The following is a 15,259-nucleotide window of genomic DNA, read 5'->3' on the forward strand; positions in this document are numbered from 1 at the left end:
CCCCAGTAGGCTATATTTTTAAAAAGAATAAATATGTTTGCCAAAGATTGAGAACAAGAATTTAAGGATACAGGCAACACTGTCCCATCACTGTGTGTCTGCCCCTAGGGAAATCACATTTCTTGTAGGATTTCAGTTTTTCAATCTATAAATTGAAAGGATCAGACTGGATCATTGCTATGAACTCTTCAGTTTCAAACTATATAAGTTGCTTTCCTTTAATATAACTTGATAAAATCAACTGTTCTTCAGGCCTTTACCTCTATGAAACAGAAAATAACATTTTCTAGTGAAGCAAAGGAAGGAAGACTAGGATATAAATGTAAAATGTAAAAAATACTATATATTCAGTATATGTATATTTTAGCAAAGCATTCATAAGGTCACTCATTTTAACCTCATGGAAATCTCCAAAGGGGCAACAAATAAGCTAAGCAAGATTATGTTTTAGTCTTGTTTGATAGTAATACTTATTGTTTCTTGAACAAGCTGTGAATTTTTCTATCTCTGTCTTTGTCTGAACTATTTCCTTTTTTAAGAATAACTTCTTCCTCCAGTTTCTGTGATTGGTTTTGCTAAGGGCCAGTTCCTTTGTATTTTCTAATTGCTTTCTGCTTTCTACTACCAGAAATAACTTTATCCTCACTATACTTACAGCTCTATCAGAAATTATAGAATATAGAACTAGAAAGGTCCTTAGACATCATCTAGAGGTGAAATTATTTTTTTAAAATAGCTTTTTTTAATTTTCAAAATATATGCAGTTAGTTTTAAACATTCACCCTTGCACAACCTGTGTTCCAAATTTTTCTCCCTCCCTCTACCTATTCCCTCTCCTGGATAGCACGTAATTCAAGATATATTTTAAGCATGTGCAATTCTTCTATACATTGTTTCCATAATTATCATGCTGCACAAGAATGAGAAAGAAAACAAAAAGCAAGCAAACAACAACAAAAAAGGTGAAAATAACTATATTGTGATCCACACTTAGTCCCCACTTTCTGGATGCGGATGGCTCTATCACAAATCTACTAGAATTGGCCTGAATCACAGAGAAGAAATTCTTAATTTGGGATCTCTAAATTTGTTTTTAGAAAAGATTTTTAATAACTCTAATACAACACAATTTTTTTTTTAAATAAAGAAATTTATAAGCAAGAAAGTTATTTAAAAACTTCTTTCCAAAAGGCTAAGGTACACTCTTCCATAAATATTCACAGGACATTTAAAGTACAAATTTAAACTGCAGAAGGTATAAGGCACATGTATAGAGAATAAAAGTCAAGTAATAAGTTACAATTCCTGGTTAAAGTGTCCTCATGAAGTTTCCCAGAGATATATCTCTTTTGAGTTTTGAGGGTTGGTGTTTTGTTGAGTCCATGGTCACTCTTCTTTCTGATACTAAGAATCAGGGGCCTTTTTAATGAATGCTTATTACTTCTTGGCTACATTAAAAAAAAAAAAAAACTAGTCTAGTCTTTCTAAAGACAGTTAATGTTGGGAAGAGGTGACAAGAGTAAGAACAGAGAGGCGTAGAAGGAGGGTGGTATGGATATCAGAGACCTGGGAGACATGGTGTCTTTAGGAAATCAGCTGGAGTCCTTTTGGTAAAGTCCATGATCCCAAATTCTGGACAGTTATTTAGTAATTTGGGGGAACTTTTTTTTTCAATGCTTTTCTAGTGCCTTATATTAAAGTTCAGAACAATCATTGTTGCATAATTCATACATAATTGGAGAATTAAGATTTTCCCATACCTCCAAGTACACAGTGTGATACACTTTAAATATATTTTACAAAGTTCCACAGGCTACCAATTGTCTTAATGCTCACAAAAATATACCATAACCTAAATATAAGAAAAGAAAATCAGTCTTCACTCCTCCAAAGGGAGAATCTAGTCCCTAACAGGGCTCCCAGATATTTAGGGCTCTTCCAACAGAGTTTAAGGACCTGGGGATAATTAAAAGTCATTTTCTTTCATTTATCAGGTGAGGAAACCAACATATTTAGCTTAGTGCATGAGCACCACTGGCAAGATGTTGGGGAAATACTGATACTTTCTTACTTTCTGTCACCGGGACTTTCTGTCCTCTATTCTGGGCTCTGTCAGGTACTAAGTGCTAGAACAAAGTGCTGAGTCCAAGGACCTAAAGCATTCACTCTCTCCATTTTCCCATGAAGGCTCCTATCAACTCACATGCACAAAGCAACTTTAATTGGTGAAAATTCCTTTGGGTCTCTGAAAAACATAGGCACCCAAAATTCTTCTAAGGCTCCTTGAATCACACAGGGAATTCTACTAAATGTCCATATTATCCCTCATTGGGACAAACAGATTAATTTAGAAAAGCCTCAAAGAAATATGAGGCTCCCAAAAGGTAATTAAACACTTGGAAATGATTACACAGTATTTGAGTCAGCAGGTAAATTTTATTCTAAAGTCTTTCAGATGTCTACATCTTAAGACAAGTTGTCTGGACTCATAATAGGCAAGCAGCTTAGGTCTGCTTAAAAGCAAAAAAATCAAATCAAAAGAATATTTATGAGCTATGTGTGACAATTTGGTTGATTTTAAACAAATGGGTAGAGTAATACGAGCATTCAAAAAAACAAGCATTATCTCAAAGGAACTGCTCTGATTTAAAGCAAAACAAAATCACAATTTTATGAAATGAGCAATAGGGAAAAGTGGGGGAGAGGGGCAACCTACAATGTGATTTTCAGCTTTGACCTATTTAGCCCAGTGCCCTGCCCAATAAGTATATACAGTTTTACTGATTACCAGAATCTTAGACAAGTCAGAGGATGGATCTAGAGACTGGATATCAACATTACAAAGGCTCTGGCCTTTGGCACAGCTATGTTATTGCCAAAGGAATACAAGATGAGCACATCAATTTCATGCATTGACAAATCATACCAATTTGATGTGTTTCTGAAAACGCAATGTCTAATAAGAATTTAAAACAAGAATTCTCCCTCTCAGTCTTTGTTGAAATCCTTTGACATATTTTACTAAATTTTACTCATATTTTACTAAAAAAATTTGAGACTCCTCTTTCACCTCAAGTTGTCTTCCATTTTCTCTCTTTATTCCGGTCTCAGATGGAAGAGGTGGGTCTTTTTGCCAATACCAATACCTCTAATTGTCTCTGATCCCCTTTTCCCCCAGCTCTCCTGGAAGCTTGTTCCGTTAAGCATCTCTTTTTTAACTCTACTTTTAATTTGTTCTTTTCTACCTTCAGCTTTCTCACTGATGACACCCATTAGTATTAGCTCCCATCTTACAGAACCTTCTCACCTGACCTACCTTTTATCTTGTCCCCCCCCCCCACTTTACAATCAAAATCCTTGTCTGTATTCACTGTCCCCACTTTCTTCTTTTCCCTCAATTCTTAATTCCAAGATTGCTTCTATCCCTATTTTTCAATGGAAACTGCTCTTCTCAAGAATAAACAATAATTTATTTATTGTTTTAGATACTACTTTTCTAGTATTTATAATAGGAATAAGTGTTATATTTTGTCAAAACTTTTTTCTGCATCTATGACTCTTGTTTTTGTTATTGCTATGGCTAATTATGTTGACAGTATTCTTAGGCTAAATCTCATCTGCTCATAGTGTATGATTTTTGTTTTATGTTGCTGTAATTTTGCTAATATCTTATTTAAAATTTTTGTATCAATATTATTTGGGGAATTGGTTTATATTATTCTTTCAGTTTTTACTCTTCCTAGTTTAGGTATTAGCACCATACTGGTGTCATGAAAAGATAAGTAATATTTAAAACAATAATTTGGAAGGATTGCTTCTTTGTCCATTTTTTTCCCAGAAAGTTTATACAGCGTGGAATTAATTGCTCTTTAAAAGTTTGATGGGATTCATTTGTGATTTTTTCCTTAGGGAACTCATTGATGGCTTATTCAATTTCTTCTTATATTTGTGTAAATATTTATCCATTTCAATTTGATTGTTAGATTCATTGGTAAATAATTGGGCAAAATAGTTCCAAATAATTGCTTTAATTCATTTTCATTGGTGGTGAATTCACCCTTTTTATTTTTTGATAATGGTAATTTGATTTTCTTCTTTCTTTTTTTAAAACCAATGGTTTTATTATTTTTTTCTTTCAATGATTTTACTTTTAGTTTTATCCACGATTCCTTTGATTTTCAGGATTCCTAATCTGGCATTTAACTGGGGATCTTTAATTTTTTCTTTTTCTAGTTTTTTTTTTTTTTTTGGTTGCTCTTTATTTTTAGATGTAAGCATTTAAGAATATAAAATTTCTCCTAATTATTGCTTTGATTGCATCCCATAAATTTTGGTGTATTGTCTTATTCTCTTTAATGAAATTATTGTTTATATGATTTGTTCTTTGACCCACTCATTATTTCAGATTATTTAGTTTCTAATCTATGTTTCCACAGCTTTTTTACTGAATGTAATTTTACTGCGCTGTGATCTGAAAAGGATGTATTTAAAAATGCTGCATTTGGTTATGAGATTTTTATGATGTATTTTTTTTTGTAGGTGCTAGGATACTGCTGAGAAAAAGGTATATTCCTTTCTATTCCCATTCAATTTTCTCCAGAGATCTATCATATCTAACTTTAAAAATTTCTATTCATTCAATGATTTATTTATTGCTAAATCCCATAGCCTTTTCTTATTCCTCATCCTTCTAAAATTCTCAGTAGTGTTTGTGTCACAGCTGATTATCTTTCTGAATATTCTCTCTTCCTTGTTTTTTTGTGACCTAGAGCTCTCCTGCTTTTGATCCCTACCTATGTGCCTGCCTGATCCTTTTCATTCTCTTCATCTATATCCTTCCTCTTTAATTCTGTATGACTCTAACCTAAGGTTTTGTCTTGAGTCTTCTTTCTATAATTTCTTTCCTGGAAATGTTATTACTTTTCATGAATTAAACTATGATTTTTCTGCAGACAACTCCCAAAGGTACATATCCAGTCATCACTTCTCCATCTCTGGCTCTGAACCTCAAACTATCTGCTTGATAATGCTGCCTGAATGTTGCATAGGGATCTAAAATTTAGCATTTTTATCTCAAACCTCTATTTCTACCTATTTGCTTGCTTTTTTTCTGAAGTCACTATCATTCTTCTAGTAACCCATGTACTCAACCTAGTAGTCACCTATGATCTTTTGCTCTTTTCCATGGCCCATATTAGAGTGGCTGAATCTTGCTGATTCTACCTTGACTCTCTCTCTCTCCTATACTCCCCCCTTCTCACCAATTACATTGCACTCACCTTGTTTTAGGCCTTCACCACCTCTCATTAGTACTAAAGAAGGTCACTGGTCTCCCAGCCTTTAGTCCCCTCTGTAATCCATATTCCACATAACCAGACTGGCACTACTAATGCAGAGACTACATCACTCTCCAATTCAAAAACCTGTGATCTCTAAGATACTATAAAAATGTCTCTTCATAATCTGGTTCTGGTTTTCCTTCCAGGATAATTATATATCACTTTCTGTTACATACTCTACGGTCCATCCAAATAAATAGGTCACTTTTGCTTTTCCAGGTTTTTTACATTCCATAACCTATCATTATGCTTTTGTACAGGCAATTCCACTGGTTTAGAATTTTCTTCTTTTCCATATCCACTTTTGCGACCCAATGCTTATTTCAAAAGTCAGTTGATGAACCACTTAATCAGGAGGTTTTCCCAAATTCCCCTAATTTTTATGGTGTCTTAATTTTGTATGCATTTTGCTTTTGTTCTTTTGTGTATATATATTTCTCTCAAATAATATAATCTCTATTATGATTAGAACTATTTTATTTTGAAGTTCCATTATATAGAACATAGTAGATGTTAAATAAATCATTGTTGAAATGACTTGGGCAATGGAAAAAAATGAGATTCAAAGTCGTAAGAAACATGTTTAATTAAGATAGAAGACTTTTTTCTTAGGATTAGCTGGGAGTACCCCAAAGAGATACTAAAGAAGGGAAAGGGACCTGTATGCGCCAAAATGTTTGTGGCAGCCCTGTTTGTAGTGGCTAGAAGCTGGAAATGAATGGATGCCCATCAATTGGAGAATGGTTGAGTAAATTGTGGTATATGAACGTTATGGAATATTATTGTTCTGTAAGGAATGACCAGTAGGATGAATAGAGAGGACTGGCGAGACTTACATGAACTGATGCTAAGTGAAATGAGCAGAACCAGGAGATCATTATATACCTCAACAACGATACTGTTTGAGGATGTATTCTGATGAAGTGGATGTCTTCGATAAAGAGAGCTAATTCAGTTTCAATTGATCAAAGATGGGCAGAAGCAACTACACCCAAAGAAAGAACACTGGGAGATGAATATAAACTGCTTGCATTTTTGTTTTTCTTCCCGGATTATTTATACCTTCTGAATTCAATTCTCTCTGTGCAACAAGAAAACTGTTCGGTTCTGCACAAGTATATTATATCCAGAATATACTGTAACCTATTCAACATGTAAAGGATTGCTTGCCATCTGGGGGAGGGGGTGGAGGGAGGGAGGGGAAAAATTGGAACAGAAATGAATGCAAGGGATAATGTTGTAAAAAATTAGCCTGGCATGAGTTCTATCAATAAAAAGTTATTAAAAAAAAAAAAAAAGGATTAGCTGGGAGGTTCTATAGCTCCAAGGTTTTGTTTATCTGGGATGTTGTACCCACAGGGTATACTGTGAAGGCTGTGGGGCATCAGCTCTTCCCCTGATAGAACAATGGTTGTATCCTTTTCCAGAAGAAAGAATAGGAAGGAAACAAAGTTAAAAGGGGAGCTATCATATGGTATTTTGTTTAAGATATTTTATGAGAACACCTTTAGTGATAAAGAATCATTTTGCTTTTGACAGTTAAAACTTTCTTATATAGAGTTAAAATGTAACTTCTTTTAATTTATACACACTGGTTCTAGTTATTCCCTCCAAATAAATCACAAAATAAATCTAGTTTCTCTCCTCTATTCTTCTTTGATAATAAAGATCATGTCAAATTAAAGTCTATCATTTCTGAGATCCACTAACTCCCCACATTTATGAAAACTACATTAGTATGTGCCTAACTCCAATCTTCCAGCATCTTTATTATTCTCTATGATTCTTCAAAAGGTACCGGCAACAAGTAAGTAGCCACACCTGCAAGTTCTGTAGTAGTTAGCAACATTTAGGCCAAGAAACTTGAAAGTATTTAGAACTCCTAGATGCCCTCTGTGGGCTTCAATTCACTTTTTACTCATGTTCACTGTATTTAGTCTGAATATCATTTTTCTTGACAGAGAATATAAAGGCTGTCAATCTAAAAGGATAAAGGAATAGAGAGAATTCACATCAGATTTTCAGCTTACAAGAATAGGTAACATTTTGCCTTATAGGATTAAGATCCAAAGAGATCTATACAGTCTGAAGTAATGGTCCAAATCTAATTAGATGAAATTGAAGAGCAATGTTCTCTTCTCAAGGAGTTCACAGTTTATTGGGAAAGACAACCAAATTACATACAGGTCAAAATGGAGATTACCAAAGGAATTAGTCTCACTTTAATTCTCCTCACTTATGTCCCACAAATTTTAATGGGGGGATTGGGAAAGGCTTCCTGTAAAAAATAGGATTTTAGCTGGGACTTGTAGGAAACAAGGGAAGTTAGAAGACAGAGACAGGAAAAGACAAAATTCCAAACATGGGCACAGCAAGTGAAAATGCTCAGAGTTGAGGGATAGAAGGTTTAGTGAAAGCAATAAGGAGATGGCCAATTTTACTGGATATCAGAGTGAGGGGAGGTAAATCTATAGGGTATAAGAAAAGTGGAAAAAGTAGGACCAGATTATGGAGGTTTTAAAAGCCATTATAGGATTTAAAATATGATCCTAGAGACAAATGGGAGCCACTAGAGTTTGCTGAATAGAATATGTATGTATGAGAATGACATGGTCCAACTTATGCTTTAGGAAGATCACTCTGACAGCTGAGAGGAAGATGGATGGAAGTGGGGGATATTTGAGACAGGAAGACCACCCAGCAGGCTACTTCAATAGTCCAGGCAAGAGATAATGAAAGCCTCCTTATCTCATTATACAGGTTGGTGGCAGTGTCTGATGAGAGAAGACATATGAGAGATGTTACAACAGAACTTAGCAATTGACTGAATATGGGGAAAAAAGTGAGAGAATAAGAAATTGAGGTTGACATTTAGGATGTGATACAGAGTGCTATTCCTCCCAATAAACAGAGAAGTTAGAGAGGATAAGATTAGCACATATCATCTCATTTGATCCTCACAACAACTCTTTAAAGCAGGGGCTTTTGTTGTGCAGTTGTTACAGTCTTGCCTGATTCTTCATAATACTATTTGGGTTTTCTTAGCAATGATACTGCAATGGCTTATCATTTACTTCTCCAGCTCATTTTAGATATCAGGAAACTAAGGCAAACAGGGTTAAATACCTTAATTAGAGTCATACAGCTGTAAGTGTTTGAAGCCAGATTTGAACTCAGGAAGATGAGTATTTCTAACTCCAGGTCTAGTGCTCTATTCACTGCACTACCTAGCTGCCCAGAAATGCTATTATGCTCAATTCACAAAAGAAAAAAACCCCAAAAAAACAGAGGCTCAAAGGTGGTAAGTGATCTGCCCAGGGTCATAGTAGGAGTTGTTTGAGAAAAGTTTCTACTCAGGCCTTCCTGGTATGAAGCTAAGAGACTTATAGTACCATCTTTGCAAAAATTTATTTAGAATCCCAACCTTGAAGAATTTCAATAATAAAGAATAAAATAACCATGTATTCTTCAAATACATGAACTGAATGACAAACTGATTCTAAAGAATAGTTTAATTTTGGAATTCAGGGTTACTAATTCTACCCTGGCTGTTATCAGTTAAAGTACTTAGTAAATCTTAATATATTTCTTATAGCTGAATGCTGGCAACTGGCTCATGTTTAAAGATCAATACTGTACAAAATTCAAACAGCCAAAAAAAAAAAAAAAAAAAAAAGACTATGCCAACAACTCTAGCCATGAATTTGATAACTGGTTGGGAAATAACAATTAACAAAAATGTAATTTTCTAATCTTATTCTGGCATCTAACATATAGTTTCCTATCCAAGAATTTGACTGTAGAAGTATAAAGTAAAGATGCTGGGAAAAGATTAGTAAATTTAGGCAGTGGAGAAAAAAAAGCTTTAAAAATTAAATAAATCTTGAGGTTTAGGAAAATACTTTTTAAACAGATAAATCCTCCAAATCTAGTAAAATATTTTTCAATTTTATAATGTTGCCTATAGAATTAAAATTTAACTTGCTTGTATTCACAATCCTCATTAAAACTTCTTTTGTTTCAAAAACAAGGTGCTTACCGAGACTTGGGTAAGGAGCAAAGGTGTTCATTGAAGACGGTTGCTCTTTGGTCGGCAGGTCAGGTAGGCCGGGACCCTGGGGATGGGGTGAAAAGCTCTCCATGGCTGATTTGCCTGAAGAGGGGTGCAAAGAGAGATGTGAAGGGGGAGGCTGCTGCTGTTTCATTAACAAGGCCTGGGCCAGCTGGCGCTGGTGCTGCTGGATTTGCTGCTGCATGTTATTGATTGTACGTGCAACCTGGAAAAAGAAAAAAAGAAAAAGAATTTTAGTAATTTCAGAATAATTTACTAATTTTATTATTTTCAGCTAGACTTTTCATTCTTTTGAGCTAAAAAACTTACTTTGCTTTTTCACCATAGTTGTATGACATACAACATTAGATATGTAATCTTTTATATTTATCAGATAACAGCTACTGTTTTTTTGCTTAGGAGCAAGTAATTATTTTATTATCTGAAATTTTTTATGCCAGTAGACATTATAGATAAATGCTCAAGAAGATATAAAAAAATTTAATCAGGGAGTAAATACTTACTTGCTGCTCTTGTTGTCTCATCGGTCCGGAAACATTACGCTGGGCCTGTAACATCTGCTGCTGGATTTGTAAACGTTGGTATGCCTGTTGGCAGAAAAATGAGAGTATAATGATTATATGAAAGTCATTGAATGGTTCAATTTCTGCTGCTGAGTAAAAAAAAAATCCCAGCATTGTTGGATTCCTGACAGTAGACATTATTATTAAAGTATATTTTCTGGCACAATGCAATTTTAAAAAGATCACAGTCTCATTAAAAAACTGAATACACAAAAACTTTGGGTTACTCTGCTAATACCATTATATTTGATATTATTCAGTTAAGGATGATGTCAAAATCTGCTTGATTAATACAAATTAAGTATTGAAAAAGTGAGGGAAAGCAATAAAATAATATTTATTTTAAGAGTCATTCAGGCTAAAGCTGTCTAGAATGACTCAAACAACTTGGCACAACATTAGCATTAGGTTGTCCCAGATAAACAGAAACTGCTAAAAATTATAAAAGATTATAAATAATATAAGTTCATAAGTTCATTTTAACATGTATCACTGGGAGTTCAACCTAAGAGAAATATATAGTACAAATTACAGGTGGACTCTTTTAAAATAGAGAAGCTATTAATCAAGCACTGATTAAAACATTCTTAGTATTGTCCCTCTGTATACTAGATGTTTGGGAAGATTTCCTTTACAGTGCCATTTTCTTTTATCATTAAAAAAAATTTAGAAAGAAATCTGTGAATGTTTTCCTTTAGCAAAAAAGATATTTTCCTTTTCCTTAGCACAAAACTTAGCTATGTAGAGAGTAAAATTCAACTTTACTTATTAAAAGTGGGTGATAAAATAGACTGCTTACTGGATAAAATAGGTCAGTGGTCAAAATTATAAATAATTTAAAAAGCTATTTTAGTTAGCTTTATACGGTGCTTTAGATATACAAAATACTTTACATATATTATTTCATTTGATCCTCACAACAACCCTGTGAGGTAAGTGTTATAATGATTTCCATTTTACCAGTGAGTAAACTGAGGCTGAAGAAAATTAAGTGACTTGCCCAGGGACACATAACAAAGTATTTGTAACAGAAATTGAACCCAGGCCTGACTTCCTGATTCTGAACCCAGTGCTCTATTCATTGTGAAACCTAGTTGGTATATCTAACATATATAGGACTGCTTGCCATCTAGGGAAGGGGGTGGAGGGGGGGAGGGGGTGGAGGGCGGGAGGGGAAAAATCGGAACAAAAACGAGTGCAAGGGATAATGTTGTAAAAAAATTACCCTGGCATGGATTCTGTCAATATAAAGTTATTATTAAAAAAAAAAAAGAAACCTAGTTGGTTTGATAATATTAATACATGTCATTATAAGGTGTAAATCTTTCTCCTTCAAGCACCAAACAAACTTTGGATAATTTTGGACAAAAATAATTCAAGTATGTACCATCTGTTCTTTATGGATTATAATTAAATCTTCTGTTGGGTTTTTTACATTTATCTTGATACTTGGTTATTATGAATATCAATTGCTCTACTATCCTGAAATACAATGTCTTTTAGGAATTACTGATGATTATAGGGCTCTATAATGCCTAAATCACTATGAATCTCTCCAAACTGCTAGTTTAATAAAAAAAAAAACCCAACACTTTTGTCTGTTTTTTATGTATCTTTTAAGTATATTCCCTGATATTTGATTTTTATTTCCTACTTACGCACTAGCTGACTATAATTATTAAAATTGAATCTAAAATGAAAGTTACTCTTCTGAGCTTGAGGGAGTTCTCCTATAAGCATAGCAATAAAAACTTTAATGATTGCATTTTGTAAGCTCTGAGGCCTTTTTATACTTCCTTCTTGATATTTGGTCATGCTCTATAATTGACGATGCAAGTAAATTACTTCCAGAAAAAAAAGAAGTATCATTGTTTTTGATAGTAAATAAATTTGGTCTTTTATTCTGCATCAATAAAATCATTGTACATACAATATAGGGTTATAATAGAAAATATAACCCACTACTAAGACCAACCTTACCAATGTGTGATAACTTGTTTTTATGATAATTATTTTTTTAAAAATAGGGAAATGTGAACATTAATTCTCCATGACAAAAATAACCTGTCATATGTGTTTATCAATATATGTCTAGCTAACATGGACTAATAATTTAAATTTAGTTGCTTGTTTGAGGAATATGTGAAAAAACAAAGCAGTGGATAAGTGTCCAAAAAAAACCCCACTTTCCTTTTGTTCTTCAAGTCTATTCTACTGTCTGCATGTTTATTAACTCACCAGCTGCAGTTGATAGAGCTGGTTCAACATCGTCATATGCTGAGGATTAATTGGCGAGGTTAATAGTGCAGGGTTGAGACCAATGTTTTTTGCTGCAAACTGCAAAAGCTGTGCTTGAACCTACATAATAGAAAACACTAGTCACTGAAGGTTGTATATTTATTAAAGCAAATTTTAAAGACTTGTGGATTATTAAAAAAATACACTTAAATTCATTTTATGAGTTAAAATTCAAGGGAAAATTTAAAAGTGGGACAAAAAATGCCTATTGCTACTAACATTTTATCTGCATTTCTAAAGCAGGACAACAAATTCTTTTAAGTGTCAGTTAAATAAGATAAATGAAATGCAAAGAACTCCAGGGTTTTCTTTCATATCCAGCAAATTGGCAAAAATGACAAAAGATGGAAATAGTCAATATCAAAGGGACTATGGGAAGACACACTAATATGTTGTTGTGGAGCTGTGCACTGGTCCAAACAACCTGAGAAGTAATTGAGAACTATGTCCAAATATATTAGTGCACTAATTTGATTCAACAATGGCACTACTGAGTCTATATTCCAAAGTTTTCAAAGAAAGAGAAAAAGGATCCATAAGAGAAAATATTTACAGATGATTTCAGAAGAACTTAGGAATATTCTAAGTTTACTGGAATGAGAAACAATTGGAAAACTTTAGAACTGAATCAAACCATTGATCAGCCATAATTTCAGTGGATTAATGATGAAGAAAGATATCTGTCTTCTGATAGGAAGATGATCAATTCATTTGTAGAATGAAATACACATTTTTGGACACAGTAGTTTTTTGTGTTGCTTATGAGGTTTTCCTTTTATTTTTTTTTCCTCAGTGATAGAAATGTGCAGAGGTGAGAGTAAGAAAAAACAAATGTTTGATAATTAAAAAAAAGATTTCAAGAAAGCTGATGCAAATTAGAACTACATTTAATAATAAATGGCTAAATTGTGTACACTCTGATTTAAGAGATCCATTCCTAAACATGTATCCCAAGGAAGTCAAGGAGAAATGAAAATCCTATAGAGACTAAAATATTTATTGCAGCACCTTTTGTATTAGCAAAGAACTAGAAATAAAATGGATGCTTACTGATGAAGAAATGGCAAAACAAATTATGATTTAGAAATAATGGAATATTAATGTTATAAGAAATAACTACTATGAAAAATTCAGAAGATACATTTGAATTCATGCAGTGAGGCAAGCAATACCAGAAAAAAAAAAAGGTAATCATATACATTATATGCATGTATATGTGTATATAATAGAAATGAAAGAATATCTTACCCCTCTTACCTACCCCTAAAACTAAATGTTGAGTGATTATAATGCTCAAACTTAGACCCAGAGAAGATACTTTCCCTTCACTGAAAAGATGAGAGACTATGGATGTGGAATATTACATTTATTGGTTTTATGTGTTTAGTCAGTTTTACAGAACTGTGCCCCCCCCATTTTAAAATCTTTACCCCAGGGGATGCCATAGCCCACTGTATAGATGAAGGAGATGACTTTTAAAGAAATGAATGTGTTATAAAAATAAAAATTAATAAAAAAATATACATACATGTATGTATTTTTTACAACAAGAGACTAATGATAATAGAATTATTGGATACTAGATTACTCATATTAATAACTGGTTTCTAATTAATGCTTACTACTATTTGTAAGGCATTATGCTAGAAGAGATACTGCCCTCTGCCTTTATCAGGAAATATTCTACTAATGGAATATAACATTTAAATAAATAAGCATATGTAAAATTACTTATGGAAGGAAAGAACATAACTGAGAAGAGAAAGAAAAGTTTTCTAAAGAGGTTATAAATGAGCCTTGAGAGAAACTACAGATTATAAGAGATGGAAGTGAAAGAAGGAAGGAAGAAAAGAAAGAATGAAAGAAGGAAAAAAGAAAAGAAGGGCATTCCAATAATACAGATAAGTTTCAAATGAAGGTTTGAAAATGGGAGATGGAATGTTGAGCTTGGGGAAAAGAAAGCAGGAAAAAAGAAAGCAGGCTGATTTAGTTGAAATATATAGCATATAGCAGAGAGTAATGTGAATAAACCTGAAAAGGTGACACAATAATTGAAATGATTTGCTCAGGAAGCAAGATTTTTCTTCTGGGAAGAAGGTTCTTGAGTAGGGAAGTAACATGACCAGATTTGTGGTTTTAAAAAGAAAAAAATAAATTGTATTTAAATGAAACTATAATAATGTAGGGAATCTGAATTATCATATACTACCCTTTTGTGAATGGAAAGAAAAAAGTTTTTTCCTTAATGAGTCAGTCAGTCATCAAGCATTTATTTAGCAGTTTTTAAGTGACAGGCACTGGGCTAAGTGCTGGGCATACAAACAAAGGCAAAATCAGTTCCTATTCTCAAGGAGTGTCTAGTTTAATGAGGGAGACAACATGAAAATCATATAGACAATCAACATACCTACAGGATAAACTGGAGACAGTTTCAGAGAAAAGCCACTAAGATTATGGCAGACTGGGAAAAGCTTTTTATAGGAGGTGGGAATTTAGCTGAGACTTGAAGGAAGCCAATGAAGCCAGGAGGCAGAGTGTTCCTCTTTGCCAGAAAAACAATCTAATGGATCTAAGAGGATTACTTGAAAGACAGTGATAGCATTAAAAAGAAGAATTTCAAAGGTTTCTTTTTTATCTAGCAACCCTAAACTCCTTAGCTCTAAATACTCTAAGGGCAACTAGAAACAACCTTTAGTGGAAAATCTGGTGAGATATTATTACTTAGAATTTAACAGGATCAGCAAACCCTCAAATACATGGTACTAATTACAAAATTCACACTGTAATGTACCATACATAATTTGTAAACTATTATTACAAAAGAAATACACAACTACAACTTCAAATGACTCAAACTTATCTTGATAACAACAGTTTAAAGGAACCAAAGGATTTAGTACTAATAATCACATCTAGAATCAGAGAGTTGGATGCAAATTCCGAGGTCATCAAGCCAGGTAATGGTGATGATTCAGATTGAGCTTGCT

The 15,259-nt window shown here is 33.4% G+C and overlaps 1 protein-coding gene across 14 annotated transcripts in view; it reads right to left on the minus strand.

Annotated features, from left to right (window-relative positions):
• The window catches only part of TNRC6C (trinucleotide repeat containing adaptor 6C), a 281,153-nt gene that overhangs the window by 34,527 nt on the left and 231,367 nt on the right, over positions 1–15,259 (minus strand). For 13 of the 14 annotated variants that reach the window (XM_051995504.1, XM_051995503.1, XM_051995502.1 and 10 more), the window contains 3 exons: positions 12,213–12,332; positions 9,915–9,998; positions 9,379–9,616 (listed from right to left, as the gene is read on the minus strand). In XM_051995504.1, the coding sequence (XP_051851464.1) occupies positions 9,379–9,616; positions 9,915–9,998; positions 12,213–12,332 (442 nt within the window). The remainder of the gene's footprint in view (positions 1–9,378; positions 9,617–9,914; positions 9,999–12,212; positions 12,333–15,259) is intronic. The other variant, XM_051995508.1, reaches the window with a different exon arrangement.

The sequence above is a fragment of the Antechinus flavipes genome, chromosome 4 (assembly GCF_016432865.1).
Source record: "Antechinus flavipes isolate AdamAnt ecotype Samford, QLD, Australia chromosome 4, AdamAnt_v2, whole genome shotgun sequence".
Classification (NCBI taxonomy): domain Eukaryota; kingdom Metazoa; phylum Chordata; class Mammalia; order Dasyuromorphia; family Dasyuridae; genus Antechinus; species Antechinus flavipes.